Below are 23,602 nucleotides of genomic sequence, written 5' to 3' on the forward strand. Positions count from 1 at the left end.
TTGGGCAATGGGGGAGTGCCATGTCACTCCCTGGGACATATTTGATTGGGAAAGTAAGGTCCATTAATAGGCAGCACTGGTACAAAAGCATTTCCTTAGTGGGAATAGTGAGAGGCTGCCTCTCGGCACCAGCATATGCACATTTCAAGTTGTTAATATAGAGGTGCAACGTCCTCAACGTAAGAGAAAGTACAAGTTAAGAGAATGTGTATTGACATGAGTGTTTTTGTCATTATCAATGAATTGGACCTTGTTTTGTACGTGGCAGAGTGAGTTAGCAGCACATTCATTAACCATTGCATTATGAGTTAGGCCTCTGAGTATTCAGCCATTTTGCTTTAGTGTCTCTACCATGTTGCAATTGGGATTTGATTCTGCCGCATCCAAGAGAGCCCTCAAGCTGCCAATGTACGTTGCTGGATGGTCAGACAGCAAAAATATTAGCTATTATTCTAAAAGTTAGACCTCTGATGCACAGTCTCATGAAATCTTACCCAAGGGAGTCAAACACACTTTGCAATCATGGTTTTCGGCCTTGGCATAGCCAGAAAAGTGTACGATGGTAACGTGGACGGGCTTTCACAAGAGCATGCTGCATGTGCCGGGAGTAACTCGGGATGCCAAGTTATCTGGTCAAACGGAAGAGAATGTCCTTGTATTTCGTTTTTTTGCTGGGGATGGCAGTTTTCGCTCTTTGCACTGACTGCACATAATTGGCTTGTCTGCGGACTGAGGGGGGGGATGTGCATCCAAATATAACCTGTTTTTGTACTAACAAATGAGAATAGGGAAATTAACTAACCAATTGGAATAGGGCAATGTCTGCTGGTGTAGGTTTTATATATGCAGGAGCCAATGGGATACTTAGAATGTACTTACAAATGTTTAAATTGTATGCAATTTTATTCTAATTTTGTGGTTTGTGTCTAAATACTGTAGCCCGATGAGGGCTTCAGTCTTCCTGTCTCACGAGACTGACCTCCTGGCTGTTGTTCTTCTTTTTTTAAACCTGTGTATTCTCGCAACTCGTGCATCTAATCTTTGTTTCCTGGAAATTACTAAGGGTCTTCGTTTTCATCGTGCATGATATTGTTCTCTGAAAAGTAGCCAATTCACATTTCAGCTGCTGGGATGTTTAGAAACTGTGCACATGTGAAGAATTCATGTGTCCAGTGTGATTTGCAGTGATCATGCAGTACCCTTTTTAGGAGAACATATGTGGAAAGAATTTGTTTAGCAGTGCCACTTTCCTGTAGAGAATCCACTGTACCCTTGCATATGGGAATGGGGATTACATTTCTACTCCCTAAAATATCATTTACAACCAGAATATAAGGTCAAATATTCCAACTGCAAAATTGTATATGGAGCCGTTGTCATATGCAAGAACACAAAGTTATAAATTGCATCTAATGTGGAAGTTGGATTTACAGCACACAATTTATAAGCTCCTCGTTCTGCAGCAGCACATAGGGCTTGAGGCAGAGAGGAGGCAGAAGTGGCATCAAAGATAAAGATGTCAGCAGAAACAAAATTGTGGCAGTAAAGAGACGGCACTGGAGATTGATGCATTAACAGAAGCAGAGATGAAGTCAGAGCTGAGCATGTAGTGTCAAAGTAGGTAATGATTAAATGAGGTTGCAATGAGATAAAAAAACTGAAAGGAAAGAAATGTAAAGCAACATGAAAGAAATCAATATAAACCGTCAGCACCTAGCAATGGAAAGCCGAGTTTATGGCTTGCACATTTTTAGGTTTAGGCTACAGTTTGGGTGGAAAAACAACTTCCATCTTTCACACACACCAAAGTGAAGATTCCTAAACATGTGCATCTTCCATGTTTAAATCGCTGTACAGAAGTAAAATTCTCTTTAATCTTGTGCTGCTAATGTTTTTTTAAGTCGCCCTTTAAATCTACAGCATCCTGAGAGCAAATGTATAAAACTGAACTTTAATGGCTACTGGATTGCAATGGGTAACTTTGTCAGAGGAAACTCCTGACACCCGGAAGTTACTTCCAGCTCTGCTTCATGAATTATAATTTCAACCCCTGCTCTGTGCTGCATCCAGATTGATATTCCTGTAGCTGCATGATCGTGTCATGCATCTGAATAGAGCCTTTCTGCAGCTGAATAGAGCCTTTTTGCTCAATCACTTTGCAGAGGAAGGGTAGATGTGTGGTAGGGCAATAGTTGCCCATGTCGCTGGGAGTAGAGTGTAAATCCCGTCAGAGGAAGGATTGGTCTAGTTTTTACTTGTTCTGAGATGGTGCCTTGTAAGATGCATTCATTGATATTGAGAAATGTAAGTGCTTCTCCTGTGATGACCCACACTATGGAGGAGAGCGAGAGGGAGGCAGGAAGGCAGGGAGGTAGGGAGAGAAGGAAGTCCCAATGGGCTTGAGGGCTGTGAGAGTGCCGGTCATGTCACTTGGAGTAACTGTCATGAATTTGTTTCATCTTTGTATGTTGCCGGCGAGTATGGCTTGGACGTCTGTGTCGCCTTATCTTTTCTGTAAGAAACTGGTGATGGCACTATATTGTCTTTGGACTCTTGTATTGGGTGGTGTGGCAGGGAGTTGATGCTGTGATTCACATCTTGGAACCTCACGCTGCATATATTTGATGCTTCTGTAAAGATTGTTGTGTAGTAGTTTGCTTTAGCTTTGTATGTGAGGATCCTGCATGCAGTGAAGAGGGTTTTTACTTGGTATCTTGTTGTTGAAATTTTCTCCAGCACTTCTCTTCTCTGTTCTTGGTTTTGTAAATGTATTCCTCTATGTATTAAAGGAATAGTGCGCTGTGAAATATTATTGTCCCTGGGGTTTGGGTATGTGTTTTTAAGTATACGTTGATCGATCGCACAAACATTTCAAATGCACCTTAGCATAGTTTTCCTCACTTTTACACATACAAAATCATGCAGCAGGGGTCGGCCATTTTGAATTAATCTGATCACTTGCCGCATCCAAGGTGGACTGCCCTGGCGGAACTAAATCATATCCCCCGCCCCTCAGGCTGAGATCACTAGATGCGTACCGCCCATTTCACAACGCCAATGCACGTTTCGTGTCAACATTCTCTGCGTTTCAGCTAATGACGTGTCTCCATGGAAATGGCAGGTCGCCTCTTTCCTCAATAAGTATAAACAGACCGCTTCTCAACAGACATCAGATTTGCTTTTCCATTCCTTCCACTGTCTTTTTAAAAAAAAAAAAAGTTAGTATTCTGTGCCTCGTTTCTGTGCTCTGGTCAGCTACCTTCATTGCTTGTAGCCTGTGCGAACAGTTACTAGTACCATTTCTATCCATTTTTTTTTTTTCTCCACATGATGGCAACAATACAGTCCTACCAGCACGAACCGGAGTATTCCGAGGAGGAATTACTAGAAAGAGAAAGATGCGCAAACGATGGGGCTTCAGACGACAGTTGAGAGGACAATTCAACAGATCAAGAGACTGAGCCTAGTCTCATGGACGGCGTTTCCACCTGGTGTACCTGAAATCGGTGCGCGCTAATGCCAACCGAGGAGGAGAACTGCTGCCGCCGAGAAACTCTGGATGCTTGTCCTACATAACGGAAGGCGAGACACGGCCGCAATGCGTTACCGAGCTGCCAGACTTCAGGGCAACCTGCCTCACACCGACTGTGTTGAGGATTCTGAAAGTGCTTATGCACGAACTTCGCAACAGTTCGCCTTCGCAATCCAAGCAACGAGTAAGTGTACTCTAGTTGTGATGTCACTTAAGGCACTATCATTTCATGGTTGTCTCCTATATTGTCGAACTTTGATCTATCATTGCCAAACTAATGTAGTCTTGGAATTCTATACATCACTCTAAATTTGGGGAAATCATAGTGGTCTCCTTATGTTTGTCATGTACAGCCATGAAGCAATGTTTCTTTGTGTCCCAAATGTAATGGAATACATAGACGTTCAATATGGTACAGTGTCTAGGGAACATTTGTACTGGCAACAATGCCATTGGATACAAGAATTGTCATTGGCAACTAAGGTTTAATACACTTATCTTGTTAATTTAAAAACAGTTTCTATCTTTCTCAGGTGGTACAGGCTGGTGGACTATTGTTCGTTTACATGGTGGCTTCATGGGAGGCTTGGACACCGCGTTCGACGAGTAATACCCGCCTGTGCCGTTCGTGCCATTAGAGAAACTTTCCTGAGTGACAGCGGTCGGTACAGGGGATTTTCCTTTCACTGTGCTGCAACCAGAACTTTATAATGTGTAGTAAATTTGTTCCATCAAAATCAGCAACAAAATATAACACAATGGAACTATCATCAATGGTTCTTTCAATTTTTCAGTGATTCAAGTGTCTCCATTCAGCAGTGTTCCGGCCCTTGACCCGCACGCCTCATGCCCATCCACCCCCCCCCTCCATTATCAAAGGCAGTTTGCACCAGTGGATGTGCGCTGCCAAAGGGGGCTGGCAGGGGTGGGTACGGCCTAGGTGCCAAACACCATGTACACTTCAAAGGTATCTTGCACCCAGGGCCCATTGTACACATGGCCTAGCCAGACCCCGTGTCTCCAGGCATGCTCCCTGAAGCAGGCCGCACCCCTGCTAGCCACATAAGACCACACCATATACACTTCATTCACATACACACGCTCTTTTCTAATTCTTTATAAACCACTTGATATTTAACATCAGAACATCTTTGAGCACTGCAAGTCAACTCGTGAACGTGCTAACTGAGAACGTCTGTGACCACTGCGAGTCAGCTTGTCGTCATGCTACCTGTGGCCATCTCCCTGTTCTCCTACCACTAAGTACCCTGGTTGCAGAATCTAACTGTTTGCTGGTCAAGGTAAGGGCAGGTCACCTAATCATATCTCCTTGATCTCTAAGTTTCTATATATTTCGAACAAACGTACACGGTAGTGTTATGTTCATTCATCTCATTGCCATTGACTTGAGTTTAATTTGTTATGTTATCGATATATCAATTGTCATCAGTGTCAATTGGGATAGATTTGCATCCTTCGCAGACTGTATAAGCATGTTTCCTTTTGATGCTCGATATGTTATGATTTTCGTCATCTCAATGAATTGTTTATGAAAGTTATCCTATAATACAGCTGGCTACGCTACACTGGTTTTGCTTCGGTGACCAAAACATAGCTTGCATAGAAAAAATGTATGGTGTAATTCTGTCTTTCTCACGCTTCTATGCAAAGTCATTTTTGAACATTAATAATGTTTTTTTTTATTTTTTACAGAATTTCCAACAATGCCTGCATGTACAGTTTTCGGTTGCCCTTCTAAGACCCACAACAAATCTAAAGGCACTACAATGCATGTATTCCCGAGGAATATAGATCAAATAAGAGAATGGGTCAGATATTGCGGATTGCGCCGGAAGAACTTGAAAGTGGAGCCCATAATGTCTTGGAGGACACGAGGGGTGATCGATAACGCGTCTGCAGTCTGCAATTTGCCACGAATATGTACGACCAATCCAAGTACACAAAGAATCGACTTGGAATGACTTGTAAATTGCTCCCAAATGCAATTCCGACTCTCTTCATGCACAGGCCGCATCAGGTGAGTCACAGTTCCGGATTTAGCTGTAGCCCTTGGGGTAGTGAACATGTAATTAAATGGACGGATTGGCGTTTTAGGTGTAAAATGTCCCTTATAATACTTGTTCACAAGATTGTATTGCTTTATAACTAAACCCCATTTTGCTAAACATCTGTCCTTTAAGGAGCATCATAGAAAACGATTTATGGGCACAGATAACTATGATATAGTGCCCTTTGAAATGAGCATATTTTTTTCGTAATCGGTCTCCTTACATGCCAATTTTTAAGATTAGCATTTCTAAATCAAATAAAATTTTCCCTTTACAACTCAATGACCATGCACTGAATATGCAGGAGGAAGAATCTGCATCCATGTCATGCCTGGCGCCAACAACAACCTCAAGCGCGTATCAGGTAGTCTTATTTAGCTATTCAGTTCTGGAATTGTTTTATGCATGGAATTTGAGATAATCTGATCATATTTACTTATGTTGTTCGTTTACACAATGTTTCATTCATGGTTTCTTTATTGATATGTATCATTGTGTCATTTTATGTGTGTTCAATTTAAATTTTTTCATCCATGCTAAAAAAAAGTACTGTTAGAGGGAGATGCTGATACTTCTACTACAATTACATCATCCCTCCTAGTTGATCAGGAGCAAGAGGTACGCGTACTGGCAGTTCCCTCGAATGAAAGAAAGTAGGGCCTAGATCAGACAGTGACATTATTATAAACGAGCAGCTTTTGCAAATTGCTTGAGTGCATCATTTAAATCGGTATGTTTCGCACAGTCATCTATCCATCAATTAGGTGAAATTTGAAATGTTTATTTTGACTAAATGACGTGTACGAGGGAATCTGGGTAAGGCGTTAACGAGATGGAATAATTTGATTTCAAATATGAATGACTTATTTTTTTAATGGATACTCTTTTCTAGGGATGTATACAAGATCTGGATATAGAAGAGGAGGCACGAGGTTCTGAGTCGGTGGACCAGCTAGCTGGTGCTGTCGTAAAGAAGAAGGTTTCACAGAAAAGCAAGAAAGATACGTTAAGTTACAAACAATTTCATTTTCAAACATTGTTTTGTGCTCGTGCCTTCACATGCATTTTTTACAATTTAATTTGTCCAATACTGTATGTTGGATTTACATTGAACATGTTTTTCAAACCTGTCTTCTAGTTGCCTGATGGTGTACGAACTATACAGACACAGACAGCGACAGAAATCGGAGATGCTGCTTGCCAAACTGATTTCACCTTGGAACAACTATTATTTGAGGCGCAGCGTGTTCAAATCAATAAGCCGACTCCAGATGCTTTTGCACAATGGCCAGAAAATGAATTTAAATGTGACTGGCGAAGCCAGCAACGTGTTTTTGGACCATTACTACAATACCACTCCTCCACCAGATGAAGATGAAACTGAATGTAATGAAGGTTCCTTTCAATTAGTCGCAGACCACATGACAATTGACACCTGCCAAACAAAAGCCACCCAAAAACCAATCGACATTGAAGTTTTCTATGATTCATGTTCAAGTAACAGATACTGAAATGACAGAGACTGAAGCATCAATACAATTGACCGAGGAACTAGACTAAGATCTCGAATACAGTATCTCCAGTTTGGCTGATATGTCGACCACAGTTCAGTCAGAAACAGCATTTATACATTGTATTTGACAGCTGCTTGATGGAGATTATAATTATGATGGAGATTATAATGATGCTGAAATGTATGCATTCAGTGAGAGGGGAAGTATGTGGGAAGCCATTGGTGAATGTGACTCGTGTATCACAAGGCAGTAACCTCAAAATATATGCCACCTGTGAAATGCTCGATGAAAAAATGTTCATGGTACGCTTAACCAATGCTGGGGAAACTGCCAGCTGGGAATCTACTGTGTCTACTGTGTGCAGCTGCTTTACTTTTCAGTGGGTGTAGTTTCAGTAAGTTGTCCAGTTTCTGTGAATTTGTGGAACTCCATTTCATTTCTAAAACGTAAACGCAGTGCTATAAATATCAACGTCCATATCTATTCCCTGCCATTAGTGAAGCTTGGAAAATTGAATAAATGTCTATTCAAAGTACATTCTCCGAAAAACGGTTCAGGCTAGCTGGCGATGGACAGTGTGACAGCCCCAGATTTTCAGCAAAGTACTGCACATACCCTTTTCAGGACATGGAAAGTAAAATAATTGAGTTTGGTGGTCGTGCAGGTGTCCGAATGTAAATCCTCAGTGGCCATGGAGAAAATTGGTTTTATAAAATCATTGGAAGATCTCCGATCGAGGAGAATGCAAATCGACCTCATCGCCACGGACAGCCACGTTTCAATAGCCAAGACAATGCGAGGGCAGTTCCCAAATATTCGCCAGCAATTTGATGTATGGCACATTGCCATATCCATCAATAAAAAAAATCTCAGCAGCAGGGGGAAAAAAAAGGTTGTGAAAATATTTTACAGTGGTCCCAGTCTTTCAGCAACCAACTTTGGAGCTCCAAAACTTGTGATGGGTCTGTGGAAATTCTACTAGAGAAATGGCGGTCACTAATGCACCACTGTTCCAACGTTCACTCTTGGACAGAAAACCAACATTTTCACCATGTGCACATGGCCCTTTGGCGCCGGAGCATGAACGGAATTAGAAGTGGTTGATTCCATCTTTACCTCCACACAAAGCCTTTGAGAAGATTGTGTTTGATAAAACTCTATCAAGAGATCTGAAGGGACTTGCAGAATTCTGTCACACAGGAGATTTGGAGGTGTTCCACAACATGTGCCTAAAGTAGAGGCCAAAGAGATTGCATTTCGGCATAGACGGTATGAAATTTAGGACATTACTAGCGGTATTCACGCATAACGAGAATGTAGGGCGTGATCAATCGAGGACTTCGGGAAACTTTGGGATGCTTCGCTAAACAATGGCCTTTACGAAAACAAGGAAAAAATGGGTGGTCAATCCAGTGTGTGAGGAAATGGAATTCGATTTTGTGAAAGATATTATTATGATTGACTTGGAGTTACATACTCACGGACTCGCGCACAATTTTGTTCAGAGTACACATACATTGCCAACATGCCCTGTCCACCTGAAGCGGAGCTCGTGGAACAGTTCACTTCCAGGTTCAAATGATTACCATCTCTTTTTTTATTTATTTATTTTTTTGGATCAACAATGTTTTTATGAAGTGTCCAAATAAAGCATCCAATTTGTCTTTTGAAATCTATCCTCTTTGTCAATTTTTGTTTTTCAACAAGTTCCATTTTTATGAATGCCATACAATGTAACGCTGTGCTTTCACACTTCCCAGTTTTGTCAACCTACTGTGGGACATTCACTGATCAAAGTGGGTTGTTGGTGAGAAATAGCTGCACTCTGACCAATATATTCATGGAGGCATGTGTCGGGGGTTGTTGCTAATGTAAGGAAGGAGTGGGTCGGTTGAGCCCCCGCCCCCATACATTATACGCGAAAGTGACACCCTGCTCTTGCACTCGTGGGGGGTATATCCTTTGCCCTTCTGCTGCCATGGGGAAGAAGACCCTGACATATGCAGAGGTGGGGCTAATGCTAGACACACTTGGACTCCGTTTTCTGTACCCTCGACTACAACTTTGAACTAGGCCGCATTCTGTCATAGCGAAGATTCCCCTAGCCCTCAGCAGCGCCAAGAACAGCGAGCACTGACAGCCCCCACGTTTTTCCTCCTGTGCCAATGCCTCACAAGTCCCTTTCTCATGGTTTCGCCGAGACAAGATGTTGCAAACTAAGAATGTATGTTAATTCTGAGTGAAGGTCAGCAGCTTTGATTTTTTTTTTTATTGATTTTTTTTTTTTTTGCTTGCGCTCTCAGCAAACCCACGCATTGCACACCGTATAAGATTCAATTGTTTTTCGACCTTGAGAGAAAGGCATGATCCCCAATGGAATGAATTAAGGGAGGGGTGTAATAATGTCAAATATGATAAAGTTCCTATGCCAAAACTGGACAAAGGATCATGCAATTTAATTTTATGAAAAGGCGTTGATCAGAACGGTGTCTCTGCGTTATGCTCAGAGAATGGAAATGCCAAATACTTTCGCAATTGGGTACTTTGCTTTGTCTTTGTTGAACCTAGTGGTGGGGGGGAAGGAGGGTATAGGCGTGTGGTGGAGCAGGATGGGTACAGCAAAGGGGTGTGGTGTCACTTAAGTTCCCCAATTGTGGCTCTAAAGGTCAACAAAGGGGCCAGGTAACCCAACCAGCTAAAAGTGATGTGAAGCCTGTGTGTGGTATGGGGGAAAATCCCCTGATCCTACCCTTCACCAGTAGTTTAACAGGGGCTTGTTGCTGGACACCACCAATGATCCCTATCTATTTAAGGCACCAGAGTAAGTGCAACTCAATTACTGAGGCCCTGGGAAACTTCAGAGGCACTGCTGTGGGACAACATGCCTCTGTTAGAAGGAAGAAAGAATGTAGCTTACCCAACTAGTGTTTGTGAGGCCATGCACCAAGAAATGAACACCTGTGAGAACAGAGACTCATGAACCAGACACTCAAGGGGAGTGCAGCTTCACTCCACAGAGATGAGGCGCAAGCGAGAACAACCATTCCAAAATTGCACTGTCCTCAAGTATCGGCTTACCTTGCGGATGTGTGGACGGAGGAGGTAGAGCTCTCAACTCGATCAGAAGACGGTCTAAGAGTTCAAATACACTGATCCCGGTTTATGAATGATGATCCATCCATCGACACAGTCCTCCGGGGGTAGGTCCCTATAAAAGGGGGGGGGGGCAGATCTAGAAGAATGGTCCGAAAGCAGCATGTGGCAAATAATATTGTGGAAGTTCAAGGAAGGGGAATGGAGGGGAGGAAAAGGTGAGGAGAGAAGGTGCATTGGAGACTCAGAGGGTGGTGGGAAACGGCTAGTTGATTGTTGTAGTTTGTGTTACCAGTGTGGCTTTAAGGTCCACGTCAATTTTAACGGTACATAAGCCCTGCTGCTGAATTGGTAGAGGGCGGGTGGGGGAGCTTTCAATTTCTTTGTCCTGGCTGAGAGGAGGACTTTGTATTACTTTGTGAGGGAAGTGGCATGGTGTTTTTCTTCCCCATGTAGGTGGTGTTTGGTTTACCATGTCTCTGGTGATGGGCAGAGCCTTGAAACTTCCCCGCCCGCTAGCAAATACACACGGAATCTCTCATTACGGAAAGTAACACTTTCTCCCAATTTGCTTAATTATGAACAATAAATCTCATCTTTGCACTCCACTTTCTGGACTGTAGTCTCTACCCCGAACACCATAAACAGGACTACTGCTATTTGTTCGACCCTTCTACTCTCAGGCCCTCTAAACAAATTTTCTGTGCCACAGGCATGACCTATAACATACCCAGTTCCCCCACCTCACTTTTACCTCTTGCCTTCAAATCATTGGTCATACCACTTCTCCGAGATCTGCTCTCCTCAACCTGGCTGTGCTCCACCTCCCATTACCACCCCCGGCTTCTGCTCCTTCTCTTCACCAGTCCCACTCCATTGGTATGCTCTTCCCCAAGCCATCCCCTTAATGGAACTGTTTAAAACCCACTTACTAGCCTACAAGAGTGCATCTCCTATTGCCCCCCCCCCCCCCTCTATTCCCTTCATACTGCTTCCCGAAACCCCACTCTCATAGTATCCGTCGAGTTTGTAAATGTGTATATTATACAAACCTAGATAATGGCACTAGGCCCTGTATGTTTATCCTATTTATGTCTCGCCTCTTGTCGCTATCTCTGGTCTCTCGCTTTCTCCACCCGCTTCACTCAACTCTCCCCCATGAATTGCCTCATCATTCGCTCTTATGTCCTATGCAAGTTATTTTGGTTCAAAATGACGTCCCAACTCTTCCAGAAATACAAAAACTTGCATAGCCTTTTATTTTGTTTCTACTATATGTTAATGTTAAAGGGTATTTGTACCACGCACTATCACCACCGAAGATGCTTGCATAAAATAGATATAAATGATACTATTCATGACTGTAAAAAACAGACCTTGCATGCTGATGCCAGCCGCCACCTATGCAGCATAAATCTATGTTATCCTTTTACAGGAGGGAGACCGAGTGTTTACTTCTGCTACTCTAACAGGTGGCTACGCGGAATATACTGTTGCATCCATGGACACCGTTTTCCCCCTGCCTGAACAACTGGACTATAAGCAAGGAGCATCGATTGCAATTCCGTATTTTACTGCATATAGAGCCCTATTCTACAAGTAAGAGTTAAACATGTTTTCAGATTTTGAAATAAATCGGATGACAACATAGAAAAAATAAGTTTTGTATATAACAATTATTGCATGTTATGCATTCATGAATAGAAGACAGTTCTATTAGGCTGGGACCAAGATTATTTTTCATATTTTAGAGGCAATGCCACAGATTAGAATCGATGGGTGGAAGGCTGCCACGAGGAAGTGCAAGTTGTCCTGATTAATTCAGTTCTTTGCATGTCACCTGTTGAGGTTTAGGGTGATTTGCTCGAATACATTTCCTCGAAGGAGAATTCATTGGATTTTTCTTTTTGTTGACAGGTTGATTTGGCCACATACGTATGCGGGTGGGGGGGAGGAAGGGGAATTCCTACAGCCCTCCCTTAAACCATTCTCCTTCGACGAAATGTAGTTGGGTAAAATCTCCCATTTTCCCCCTGTTCAGCTTCCGTAAATCACCTTAAAGTCATGTGGGTATGTCCAGTCACGGGTTCTGCGCTTTCTGTGCCTCGGATCTAGTGGTGGACTGGCTTACAGGGAACTCTGGGGATTTGCATGTGTACCTCTACACCACGTGCCTCTTTGGTTTGGCAACCCGGGTTCTCTGCTCTCCTTACCCTCTCTCCCAGTCAGGCGACCACCTACGTCACTTCTCGTTTCACACATTCCTTTTAAAGCAAGGTTTTTGTTATAAATGTTGGAGTATGTGTTTTGTTAAGAAAAAAAAATGTTACTGCGTTTTAATCTCAAGACCAATGTGGTCTAACAGTTGCTGTTTGGATCCATTTATCCAAATGTTCCTGTTGGGCAACACCTCTGCCCCCAACTCTGCTTAGAGTGGTTGAAACTGCTCGCTACGTGCACTCGCATGCTTGAATTTAGAGGCCACTTTGAAAAACATTCCAGGGTCACTTTTGGTTCCCATTCCACTCCTGCTCTGATCCCAAGCAGCACAGTACGGACTCCTAATGGAGCCAACCTGTCTGCTGTTGTGCATATCGCCATGTAGAAGTGATGCAAGCTAGCGGATCAACATGGACTTCCACTTTTGGGGGGTGGGACTAAAACGAATATGAATATCTGGTGGTCTGGTGGGATACAACATTTTGGAATGCAAACCTTTTCAGTCTAATTCCCAATAATATAAAGGTTTCCATCATCATCATTATCATTTTTCCTTTTTGCTTCTGTGATCTCTCTCTCATGCCTTAAAATATTACTTGGAATTGTAACAGACCAATACTGGATTGACTGATCCAGAAATTGAGTGTTAAACCGGGACCTGGTAGAGGGAGATCTCCTAATGGGAATGTTTTAGAATGGTCTGTTCAGCTTGCATCTGCATCAACAGTGACTGAATTGTAAAAGGATGCCCTGTTTTCTCTATCATAGCTGGGTGGAGGACCATTAACTTGTAACAGATCAAAGTACATATAATTTTTACAGATGCAATGAGGCAAAACACACGTTACTCAAAATTCATGGCTGGTGATCTGGCAATAGCTGAGAGCATCTGACAAATGGTTGCGACAAAGCATGGATGTCGTCTTGATGGTGGCCCTTGTTGCCTGAGCAGGAGGGGAGATTGGGAGAAGCGGTGTCTGCAGTTCTTCACCATTGGACCTTTCATAGTTGCTAATAATTATGCCCAATTGTCAGACTTGGAATTCTTTGTATGAAATCCATGTAAGTAGGAAGGTCGTTTTATGGAATAACAACACCATTCTTTATCGGGTCCCCAAACAAGGAGAGAGCCGGCTTAAGCTCCTCCTTTTTGTAGCACTCACTGTAAAATCTGGGGTCATTTGTTAACTTGTGTGAAGGAACCAAGTGTATGTGTGACCAAGTGTATGTGTGACCTCTATGGTCAAACATTTGATAGATTGCCTATAAGGCTGGCCCTTCAGTGTTGGTGTTGCATGAAACAGTATATGTGATTTCCCCAGATTCAAGCACTTACAAACATAATGTCCAGAAAACTGATTTTTACAAAAATAGGGGTTTACCTATTAGGACTTTTACATTAAAAAAAAAAGCACTTATAACCCAAGTGGAAATATATAGGGTAACAACCAGTGGGGGCCTGAGGTTTAGGATATCCTTTTAACATGTATGGTGGTTGTTCCAAGTAAGGAAAAGATTTAGGACATGACCAGACTTAAAGTCCTAGTCAAAGTTTCCCTTTGTCTTGGAATGTTTTTGGACAAATATTTAAAGTATGAGCTTTTCATCATTCAATGAATTCTTTGCATTCTCTCTGAACGCTTGGCTTGACCGGTGATGGTGTTTTAAGGGGAAGAAAATGTTCTTGTTGGGAGCATGTTCTCCTAGAGGCAGAAGCGCGATGCACAGTTCTCTGGTTTATGTAGAGGTTGCACTTTGGCGATATGTATGCCATTAGGAAACCACATTTTCACTTTTGATGTTTTGTAGGTATTCAGGTCATGCAGTAAGGACTAAGGCAGGTACTTATCTTAGACCTTTATTTAAATGCGCACTAATAGCTTCATCAATAAACCGAAAAACTGCACAAGACCCTGCGCTCTGACTTCAAGGGCCCTTCCAGCTTGTTCACGGTATTACCCCTGGGTGGGGAGGATCCAATGGAATGTTTGATTTGTCCATACTCACATGCAGCAGAGAATGGTGACACAAGTAACATAAGCTTAGTACCTTAGTGCTGGGAGCCATCATCCTGGCTAAACTAGAGCCTCTGAAACAATGACAATACATTGACCTCCATTACTTAAGTAACAGCTAGAATGGGCGCTAATGCTTAGTGTATAAGGCAGGGGACGAAACCGGGTTTGCTGATATCGTATTCCCTGATGACCGTGGTAGACTAACTGAAGAGGAACCCGAATCCAAAGAGCAGTCCTGTCGCAGGAATCTCTGCTGAATTGGATCATGCAGGGAAGTTCGGAAACTAAAAGAAAAATACACTGCCAGCCTGCCATTCAGGTTCAGGTAGGTGGGAGGAATGTAATGTTTCCAGTCAGCGGCGTAGATCAGGATTTCAACCACAAAGGACGAAATGGCTGAAGGTCCAGTGAGGAACACAGTTAAAGAGCTACTGAATGAATTCCACAAAGTTGTATGCACTGTGCATGCTCTCTGTCACCATCCAAGCACCGAACGTATTGGGTTCAACGATTTAATTGAACCATGCAGTTATGCCATCTTCCCATAGATTCCACTGGGAAATCCATGAGTTCTTAATAGGTCTGACAGCGACTCCCCTTAAAGAAACTCTTAACAGGTTTACAAATCGGCAAAAAAGGACAATGTTAGACACATTTATCATTTTTTATTTATTTGGTTGGGGTATTTGCAGTACATGTGGAGGGCGCAGAGAAAATTGCCCCTGTTCCAGCAATACTGAAATGGTAACTAAAATGTAGATTTTGGTCCCAACATGAAGACCTCTCTGCTATGCATGTACTAGGCATGGGACCCCCCCAGTTTTTACACCTTCTCCCATCACACACTTCTTTATGTATTCCTGTGACGTTGTGGACATTTTCAAGTCACCACTTAGACCACACTTTTAAACCTCATCACCACCTCCTTACTTTCCAGATATGTTGGCTCCACCTTTCACACTCAGTCGTGGGTAAAAATTTATTGTAATAGACATTTTCTTCTCCATTAAAAACCATCATTCCTTTTATATTGGTTTGCCATCTACCCTCAGATGGCCTTCAAAAAGCATCTCTACCCTACTACATTCCTTAATGCACCCGGTTGTGCTCCTTTCTTCCCCAGGACAGCCTGTATCAAATGTGCGTATACACAAGTGTTTCAAGGCGCAACGAGGCAAGGGAGGAGAACAGACGGTAGACAAAGACAACGATCCTACTAGGCCAGGTGACATTGAGATCGCGCAAGTGCAGGGGAGGGGAAGAGGGGGAAAAGTGCAAGGGGGAAGGGGATGGGCAAGTGCAGTACATAGGATAAACCGTAAAATAAATAAAAATATGAAGTGCAGCCAGCTGGTTGCAGGGGCAAAGGTCAATGCCGGATCAGGTGTCAAGTGCTGATAGTGGGCTGTAGGGCTACAGAAACAGCCCCGGGTGCAAGGGTTGCCAGGGGGGCAGTGCAGATATGCAACTGGAGGGAGGGGACCTGGACCCGAGAACAGAGGGTAGCCAGGTGACCAGTTCAGTTTCAGCCAGGAGTTCCGCAGGGGAGAGGAGAGAAAGCAGAAGCAAAGAGGAAGGTCTTGAGGTGCTTCCGGAACCGGAGATGGTTCTCCTCAAGTTTCATAGAGGCAGGGAGGCTGTTCCAGAGGGAGGCCCCAGCTGAAGAAAGAGATCTTCCCCAACTCGTTGCTTGGAAGCGACTGACCCCGAGGGAGTTGTAGGCGATGGGCGAAGAGCTCGAGAAGGAAGATATTTAGGAAGAGAGAGTTGAAGCTATTGAGGCCCCAGAAGGACTTGTGGACAATGCAGAGGGGTTTGAACTTCATCCTCGCAGCCACTGGGAGCCAGTTCAGAGATTTCAGTCCTGGAGAGATATGATCCCTGGGCTTGAGGCCAAGCACAAGTCTCGCAGTCTTGTTCGGGATGAGTTGCATAGGGCAGAGAGTAGAGGCAGGCAGATTTAGAAAGAGGCTGTTGCAGTAGTCCAGCTAAGAGAGAACCAGAGCTCTGGTGACGGTGAGCTTCTGGGGGAAGGAGAGGAAACGAAGAATACCTCTGAGGAGGTGCCGCTGGTAGTGTTACTACTTGGAGATGTCAGAGATGTGAGGAGAGCGTGTGGAGTCGAAGATTACCTGAGATTTCTGGCTTCACAGGTGGGAGTAGGAAGAGGGCCAAGAGAGGCCGGCCAGAGAGTAACAGGAAAGGAGTGAGCAGAAGTGCAGATGAGGAGAATCTGTCTTGGTGGCTTTAAGGCAGAGATCATTAGCGGCACACCATTCCCGGATAGCAGTCGGAGATAAGGGAAGAAGAGGTGACTGAAGGGAGTCTGAAAATGAGTTGAGTGTCATAAGCATAGCACTGAAAGTTTGTGCAGAGAGAGGCAATGCGGTCGGCAAGAAGTGCCAGGTATTGATTGAACAGCCAGGGAGAGAGGTTAGACCCCTGGAGAACACCACAGGTAGAGATAGATAGGAAATACCCAAGTTGGACCTGGGAGGGTTGGTCGGAGAGGAAAGAAGTTAGCCAAGCCAGGTCCTGACCCAGGTTATCACAGAGACAGTTGAGTAGAATGGCATGGTTGATGGTGTCAAAGGCAGAAGAGAGATCAGAGAGATCAAGTAGGATGAGGACACGGGGGTGGGGGGGGTTTGGAAGAAGTTCAAAAGGTATATCCTGGTCTCCAACCCAGGCCTCTCTATCGCTGATACCTAGACTAGCGCTTCCTCCAGACAGAGCCTCACTGACATCCTCTTTGTCGTTCCTTCGCCAGACCTATGGGCCCCACATATGTTCTCTGTGCGCTCTCCTTTTTCCTCCTCTCCCATTAATGGTGCCACCCAGTGGGAGGCCCTCCTGGCCCCCTTCCACTCCTCTAAGACCTTTATTAATGTTTACCTAAAGGGCACCGTCTTGGTCCAAGGCCCTCAGGCCAACCTCCTCCTTTTTGATAGATGCTTCCCGCTCCTCATCAACTTCCTTTTTTCTCCTGCTGGCCCTTCTTTCCCTTCTCTGGCTCCTCTGCCTCCACCCTCTGCCACCCCTTTGGCTGCTTCTCTGCCTGCCCTGTTGCCTCCCTCCTCTGCCACGTCTTCATCCTCCTCCTTGGCTACCTTGCCCTCTCCTCCTTCCTCCTCTGCCCACCCTCAGTCTCCTTCTGCAGAATGTACCTCAGACCTTTACCCGTCCATGGAAGTCTCAAAGGTGGCAACTGCCTCCACTTTGCCACGCTCAATTCATGCTCAGCTGTCAAACACTCCTCCGACATCTGCCGTCTCCTGGAAGAACTCAACCTTGATATTCTAGGTCTGACCGAGACGTGGTCCACGGCCAGATCTGTAACAAGTTTTGACACTCTCCTCCTGGATGGTTACAAGAACCTCTCTGTGCTCAGAACCACACGTCCCGGTGGGGGTGTAGCATTGATCTTCCCGGGGGTGGATCCCTGCCTCTATCATTCCTATGCAGGACTACTCCTCATTCGAATGCCTGGTATGCAGGCTCTCTCTCTCTCTCTCTCTCTCTCTCTCTCTCCTGGCCGCTGTTACTGTGGCTACTATCCTGGCCAGGTAACCTCCTTCCACTCCAGGGGGCGGACCTCTCCTCCTCCCTCGTTGCCTCTACCACTCAGCTGCTCCTCCTCTGAGACCTCAATGTCCACTTAGCTGCTTCCTGTCCTTCCTCTGCACTCTTTCTGATTCTTTTTCTCTCTAGTCTTCCCACTGGCCTGCTCACTCTGCAGGGCACACCTTGGATGTTGTGACCTCCCCCTCTCTAACCCTCTCACCATTCCTCTCTCGTTTAGTGACCACGTTCTTTTCTCTTTCTTTTTCTTTCTCTCTCTCTTTTTCTTTCTCTCTTTTTTCTTTCTCTCTCTCTCTCTCTTTTTCTTTCTCTCTCTCTCTCTCTTCCCCCCTACAGGCCGAGCCAACTCAAGCACTGCCACCCACCTTCTCGATCATCCAACCCATGAAGCATGTCACAGTTGAGGCTTTCGCCGCCACTTTCTCTCCCCCTCTGGCTAACTCACATCTGATACAGCCCTTTCTAACCTCCACTGTTCCATCTCTGATAATCTCAATGTACTTGCCCCTGTCAGGTGGATCCGTTTGAGACCCAAAGCCAAGTGAAACTCTTGGTACGACTCAGACCTCATCACCCTCAAATGCAAGTGTAGGGTGGCTGAGGGGCATTTGTGCATCCTCTGACAAACTGGCCTGCCAGTACCGACTCTCTGTCCACATTAAAAAGAGAGCACACATCCACGCCTGCGTCTCTGCGGCATCTAACAACTCGGCCGAAGTCTTTAAAATCTGCAAGGAGCTGGCCAATCCTGCTCCAGTCTCTACCTCTCCTGTTCCCGGCCAGGCCCTCTGCACAGCCTTGGCCTCTCATTTCTAAAACTCCAGACATCCTGTCCACCACCCTTTCTTTTTCTGGCCTTCTTATGGCTGCCTCTCCACCTCCCTTCCCTTCCTTTCCTTGTTCACCCGGTATACCGTTGTTTCATCGACAGTGGTATTTGCGACTGTTTATTATTATTTTTTTAACAAGTACACTTGGGGGGGGGGGGGGGGTTGTCTGGAATAGTTTAAAAATAGGTGGGTTTGGGTTGGTAAGGGGGGCATTTCAATGACTTTTTTTGGGAAAAATCTATTCGTAAAAATACCAGTCGTATAAATGGCTGGCCATGAAATGACCTAGAACCCTTCACCCCTGACAATATCTCTAGACAAGTCCGATATATGAAAGTCTTGTCAAAACAGGTTCTTCCTTGTTCATCCAAAACCATCATGGACCACACTGACACCCTTGCTCCAGCCTTTGCTGACTTCTGCAACCACTCTTTCGCCACTGGAACCTTCCCCTGCCCCCTGAAGCACTCCCTTGTGCACCTGCTTCTTAAGAAACCCTCGGCCGATCCCTCCAGTCGCCCGATCTCCATTTCTTCTTGTCTGGCCAAACTCTTGCAAATGCTGTCCATCTCACAGCTTAACCTTCACAATGAATCGGTTGGTTGTCTCCATTAACATCAATCTGGCTTCAGAGCGGCCAGAAGCATGGGAACTGCTCTCCTGAACATCTGTGAATACTTGCTCTCAAGCTTTGATACTAACCATCCTTCTGTTCTTATCCTCCTCGATCTCTCTTCTGCTTTTAATACTGTCAACCATGCCATCCTGCTCAACCGGCTCCTTGATAACCTGGGTATCACTGATCAGGCCCTGGCCTGGCAGACCTTGTTTCTCTCTATCCGACCCTCCCAGGTCCAACATGGGTCCTTTCTCTCTCTACCTTTGGTGTTTCCCAGGGGTCTAATTTTTCTCCTTGGCTGTTCAACCAATACCTGGCACCTCTAGCCCACCACATAGCTGCTCTGCTCCAACTTCCAGTGCTATGCAGATGATACTTGGCTCTCTTCCAGGTTCACCTGAGCCGCCTGTTCTCCCTCTCTCTTCCCGGATTGTCTGTCCGCAATCCAGGAGTGGTGTGCCGCCAATGAGCTCTGCCTTAATGCCAGTAAGACGGAGATCCTCCTCATAGGATCACCAGCTTCCTCCTTTCCTCTCACTCTCTGGTCGCCCACCCTGGGTTCTCTTCCTGCTCCTACCTGTGAGGTTAACAAACTCTGGGTCGTCTTCGACTCCACACTCTCCTTCTCTCACATCTCTGACGTCTCTAAGAAGTCAAACTACCAGCTGCACCTCCTTGGAGGTATTATTCCTTTTCTCAATTTCCCCCAGAAGCTCACCTTCTCTAGAGCTCTGGTTCTCTCTAGGCTGGACTACTGCATCAGCCTTTCTAAATCTACCTGCCTCTACTCTCCAGCCTCTACAACTCATCCAGAACAGGACTGCGAGACTTGTCCTCAAGCCCAGGGATTGTATCCCACCAGAACTGACATTTCTTCATTGGCTCCCAGTGGTGGCAAGGATCAAGTTCAAGACCCTCTGCATCGTCCGCAAGGCTTTCTGGGGCTGGGGACTGCAATACCTCTAACTCTCTCTACCGAGATATCTTCCTACTTTGGCCTGCCACACCTCCAACTCCTTGAGGGTCAGTCGCTTCTCCAAGCAACGAGTTGGGGGAAGATCTTTTTTCAGCTGGTGCCTCCCTCTGGATCAGTCTCCCTGCCTCTCTGAGACTTGAAAAGAACCATCTCTGGTTCAGGAAGCACCTCAATACCTTACTCTTTGCTCCTGCTTTCTCTCTTCCTCTACCCTGATGATCTGATCTCTCGTTTGATCCAAGGCAAAGGCCAGAGGACAAGGCCTTTGCCACTCTCCGCAGCTCTGCTGCGAGAGAAATAACCAGGAGCCCGAACAGGCTGGAGCCTGCAGCAGCCACCGGTGAGAAAAATCCCTGCACCCGCCGCCATCATGATTAACGCGGCCTCTGCCGCAGTACACATAAGGAAGGAGCCGTGTCTCATCACCACAGCAACCAGTGCATTCACAGCCGGAGCCGAGTCAGCTGACCTGCGCGCCTTGGCCCGCAGCCCCTCTCCCGCTTTAAAGAGAGAGAGGAGGTCCGCCGCCGGGCAAAGCCGCATGAAGGCAAAGGCCAGAGGACAAGGCCTTTGCCACTTTCTGCAGCTCTCTGCTGCTCGGCGGCGCTAGACGAAGCACCCTGGTACCGTCAACAAGGTAAGCCTTTCAGCTGCCTTCCATCCTTATCTCATAATCCCGCTATTCACTCTGCCCGTAACGCACGCCTCTGCTCACGCACTCAACTAGCCCCGCCCACCTACATACCTAGTACTAACACTTGCAACAAGCGTCTTGGGTGCAGGTCTTGGACTATCTCCTCGGCCAGCCCCACCGTCTGCTCGACTGGATCTACATACAATGACCCTAACCCAGAACGGCGAACTCAGCAGCCTACATCAGGCTCTCCATCTCGCTCCAATGCATATATGCATACACCGGAGGTTGAGTCCCACGCCTCCAAAATAACAACCGCACCTCTTGTGACTATACCTGCGCCTGTTGCCCCAACTGAAATGTTATGCCTAGTGCCCCACTTCAAAGTTGATGCCTAGTGCCCCCACTGCAATGTTTATGCATAGTGCCCCCACTGCAATGATGATGCCTAGTGCACCCACTGTATCTATTATGCCTGTGCCTGCTGCCCCCACTGCATTGATGATACCTTGTGCCCCCACTGCAAAGATGATGCCTAGTGCCCCCACTGCAATGTGTATGCCTAGTAGTGTCCCCACTGCTATGACTATGCCTATGCCTCGTGTCCCCACTGTATCTACTATGCCTGTGCCTGCTGCCCCCATTGCCTTACTGGCCACCACCCTTAAGTGTGCCTTAATTAATGCATGCTCAGTCCCGGCACACGCCTTGGGACATCCATGACCTAATCCTCAACAACCACATTGACCTCCTTATTACGGAATCCTGGTTGAATGATACCTCAGGCCCTGCGCTCTCTCTGGCCATCCCGGACAGATACACCATCTACAGGCAAGACCGACCCCCTTGTCAGGGGTGGGGGAGTAGCCCTCCTCTCCAAAGAAAACCTTGCTATTAGGAGGATAGAAGGTGAACTCTGCCACAGCTGTGACTACCTTCCTCTTAAAATGAATCTCTCACCTAACCTAACCTAACCTTGGCCCTCCACATTGTCTATCGACCCCATGGCCCGATCACTGAATTCCAGGAATCCCTCATCCAAGCACTCTCAACAAATCTTAAGAAAAAATCCAAAGTTCTGCTCACAGGTGACCTCAATCTAGGCCTCACCGATCCTAACAACATTCACGCTGCCACTCTGAATAAAGCCCTCGACACACTGGGGTTCTCGTAAACCATCTCTGGGCCCACCCACACTAAAGGATGCTCCCTAGATTGGGTCTCCCACCACAACTGCCCAGTACTAATTACCGATAATTCTCCCATCCCTTGAACAGACCATCACCTCATTCAATTTGACCTAAGCACCTCCAGAGGGCCCCCCAAGCCCACCTCCTCTCTTCCTGTAGCCCTCGCTAGAAGCTCCCGTCATCTAACTGTAGAAAGGATCACTCCCCTCCTTGATGTACCAGCTCTCCAGGCCCCTTTCTCAGCAGACCCTGACACTCTTGCAAACGCCTTTAAACTGACTATCACTCAAGCAGTTGATGCCATCGCCCCCCTCACCCTCAGAAAAGCAAAGCAAGCCAAGCACACTAACACATGGTTCTCCCAAGAGCTTCTCGAGCTCTGGGCCAAGAAGCGAGCTGCACCTTTCAGCCTGGAAAAACAAACCTAATGGCGATACCAAATGTGCCTTTAAGACCATCTCTAAAGGGTACAAATCAGTCATTATCCTCGCCAAAGCAAACTCCTTCCCCAGGATTGCCAACGCCAAATCCAGAAGTAAAGAAATCTTCACCATTTTCAGGGAACTTGAAACTCCATCCACCCCACCCTCCAACATAGTGAAAGATAAAGAATGATGCAACAACATCCAATCTGCCATGCTTAATAAACTAAACACTCTGCAAACTAAATTCCAGGCACACCAAAAAGCCCTAACCTTCCCAATTGTCAAGCAGAATAATAACACACTCAAGGAGACAAAAAACAACTCCTCCCCGCTATTCGACTTCAAGGACATTACTGAACCTGAGCTCATCACGCTCCTAAAAACCATCAAACACTCAATTTGCAGGTGACGTCTGCCCTGCTCAACTAGTCAAAGACTGTGGCCCCACCCTTGCACCCTTCCTCACGGCTTTCATAAATGCTTAATATCAGGCTGGCCATGTTCTGACTGATCTGAAGGAAGCCTGGGTTTGTCCGCTCGTCAAAAAACCCTCCCTTGACCCATCGGTACCAGGGAACTATAGGCCTATCACCACTGTCCCCTTTCTACTGAAAATACTGGACAAAGCGGCCTATCGGCGAGTCCAAAAACTGTTCGAGGACCACCGCCTTTTAGGCCTTCGGCAGTCTAGATTCAGACCTCGACACGGGACGGAAACGGCTCTCCTCGACTTGAAAAATCAAATGGACAACATCCGAGACGCTGGCAAACCAGCACTCCTGCTGCTCCTCGATCTATCGGCTGCATTCGACCTTGTGGACCACAACACTCTCTGCCACCACCTCTCAATAGCAGCCAACTTCTCCCCCAAGGCATGCGCTTGGATCATCTCTTTCTTAC

General features: G+C 45.8%; 1 protein-coding gene across 2 annotated transcripts in view; it reads left to right on the forward strand.

Moving 5' to 3' along the window:
* CRYZ (crystallin zeta) overlaps window positions 1–23,602 on the forward strand; it is a 348,909-nt gene that overhangs the window by 119,729 nt on the left and 205,578 nt on the right. For both annotated transcript variants that reach the window (XM_069641903.1, XM_069641904.1), the window contains one exon: window positions 11,644–11,807. In XM_069641903.1, the coding sequence (XP_069498004.1) occupies window positions 11,644–11,807 (164 nt within the window). The remainder of the gene's footprint in view (window positions 1–11,643; window positions 11,808–23,602) is intronic.

Source organism: Ambystoma mexicanum, chromosome 1q (genome assembly GCF_040938575.1).
Source record: "Ambystoma mexicanum isolate Mex_15411 chromosome 1q, UKY_AmexF1_1, whole genome shotgun sequence".
NCBI classification, from domain to species: domain Eukaryota; kingdom Metazoa; phylum Chordata; class Amphibia; order Caudata; family Ambystomatidae; genus Ambystoma; species Ambystoma mexicanum.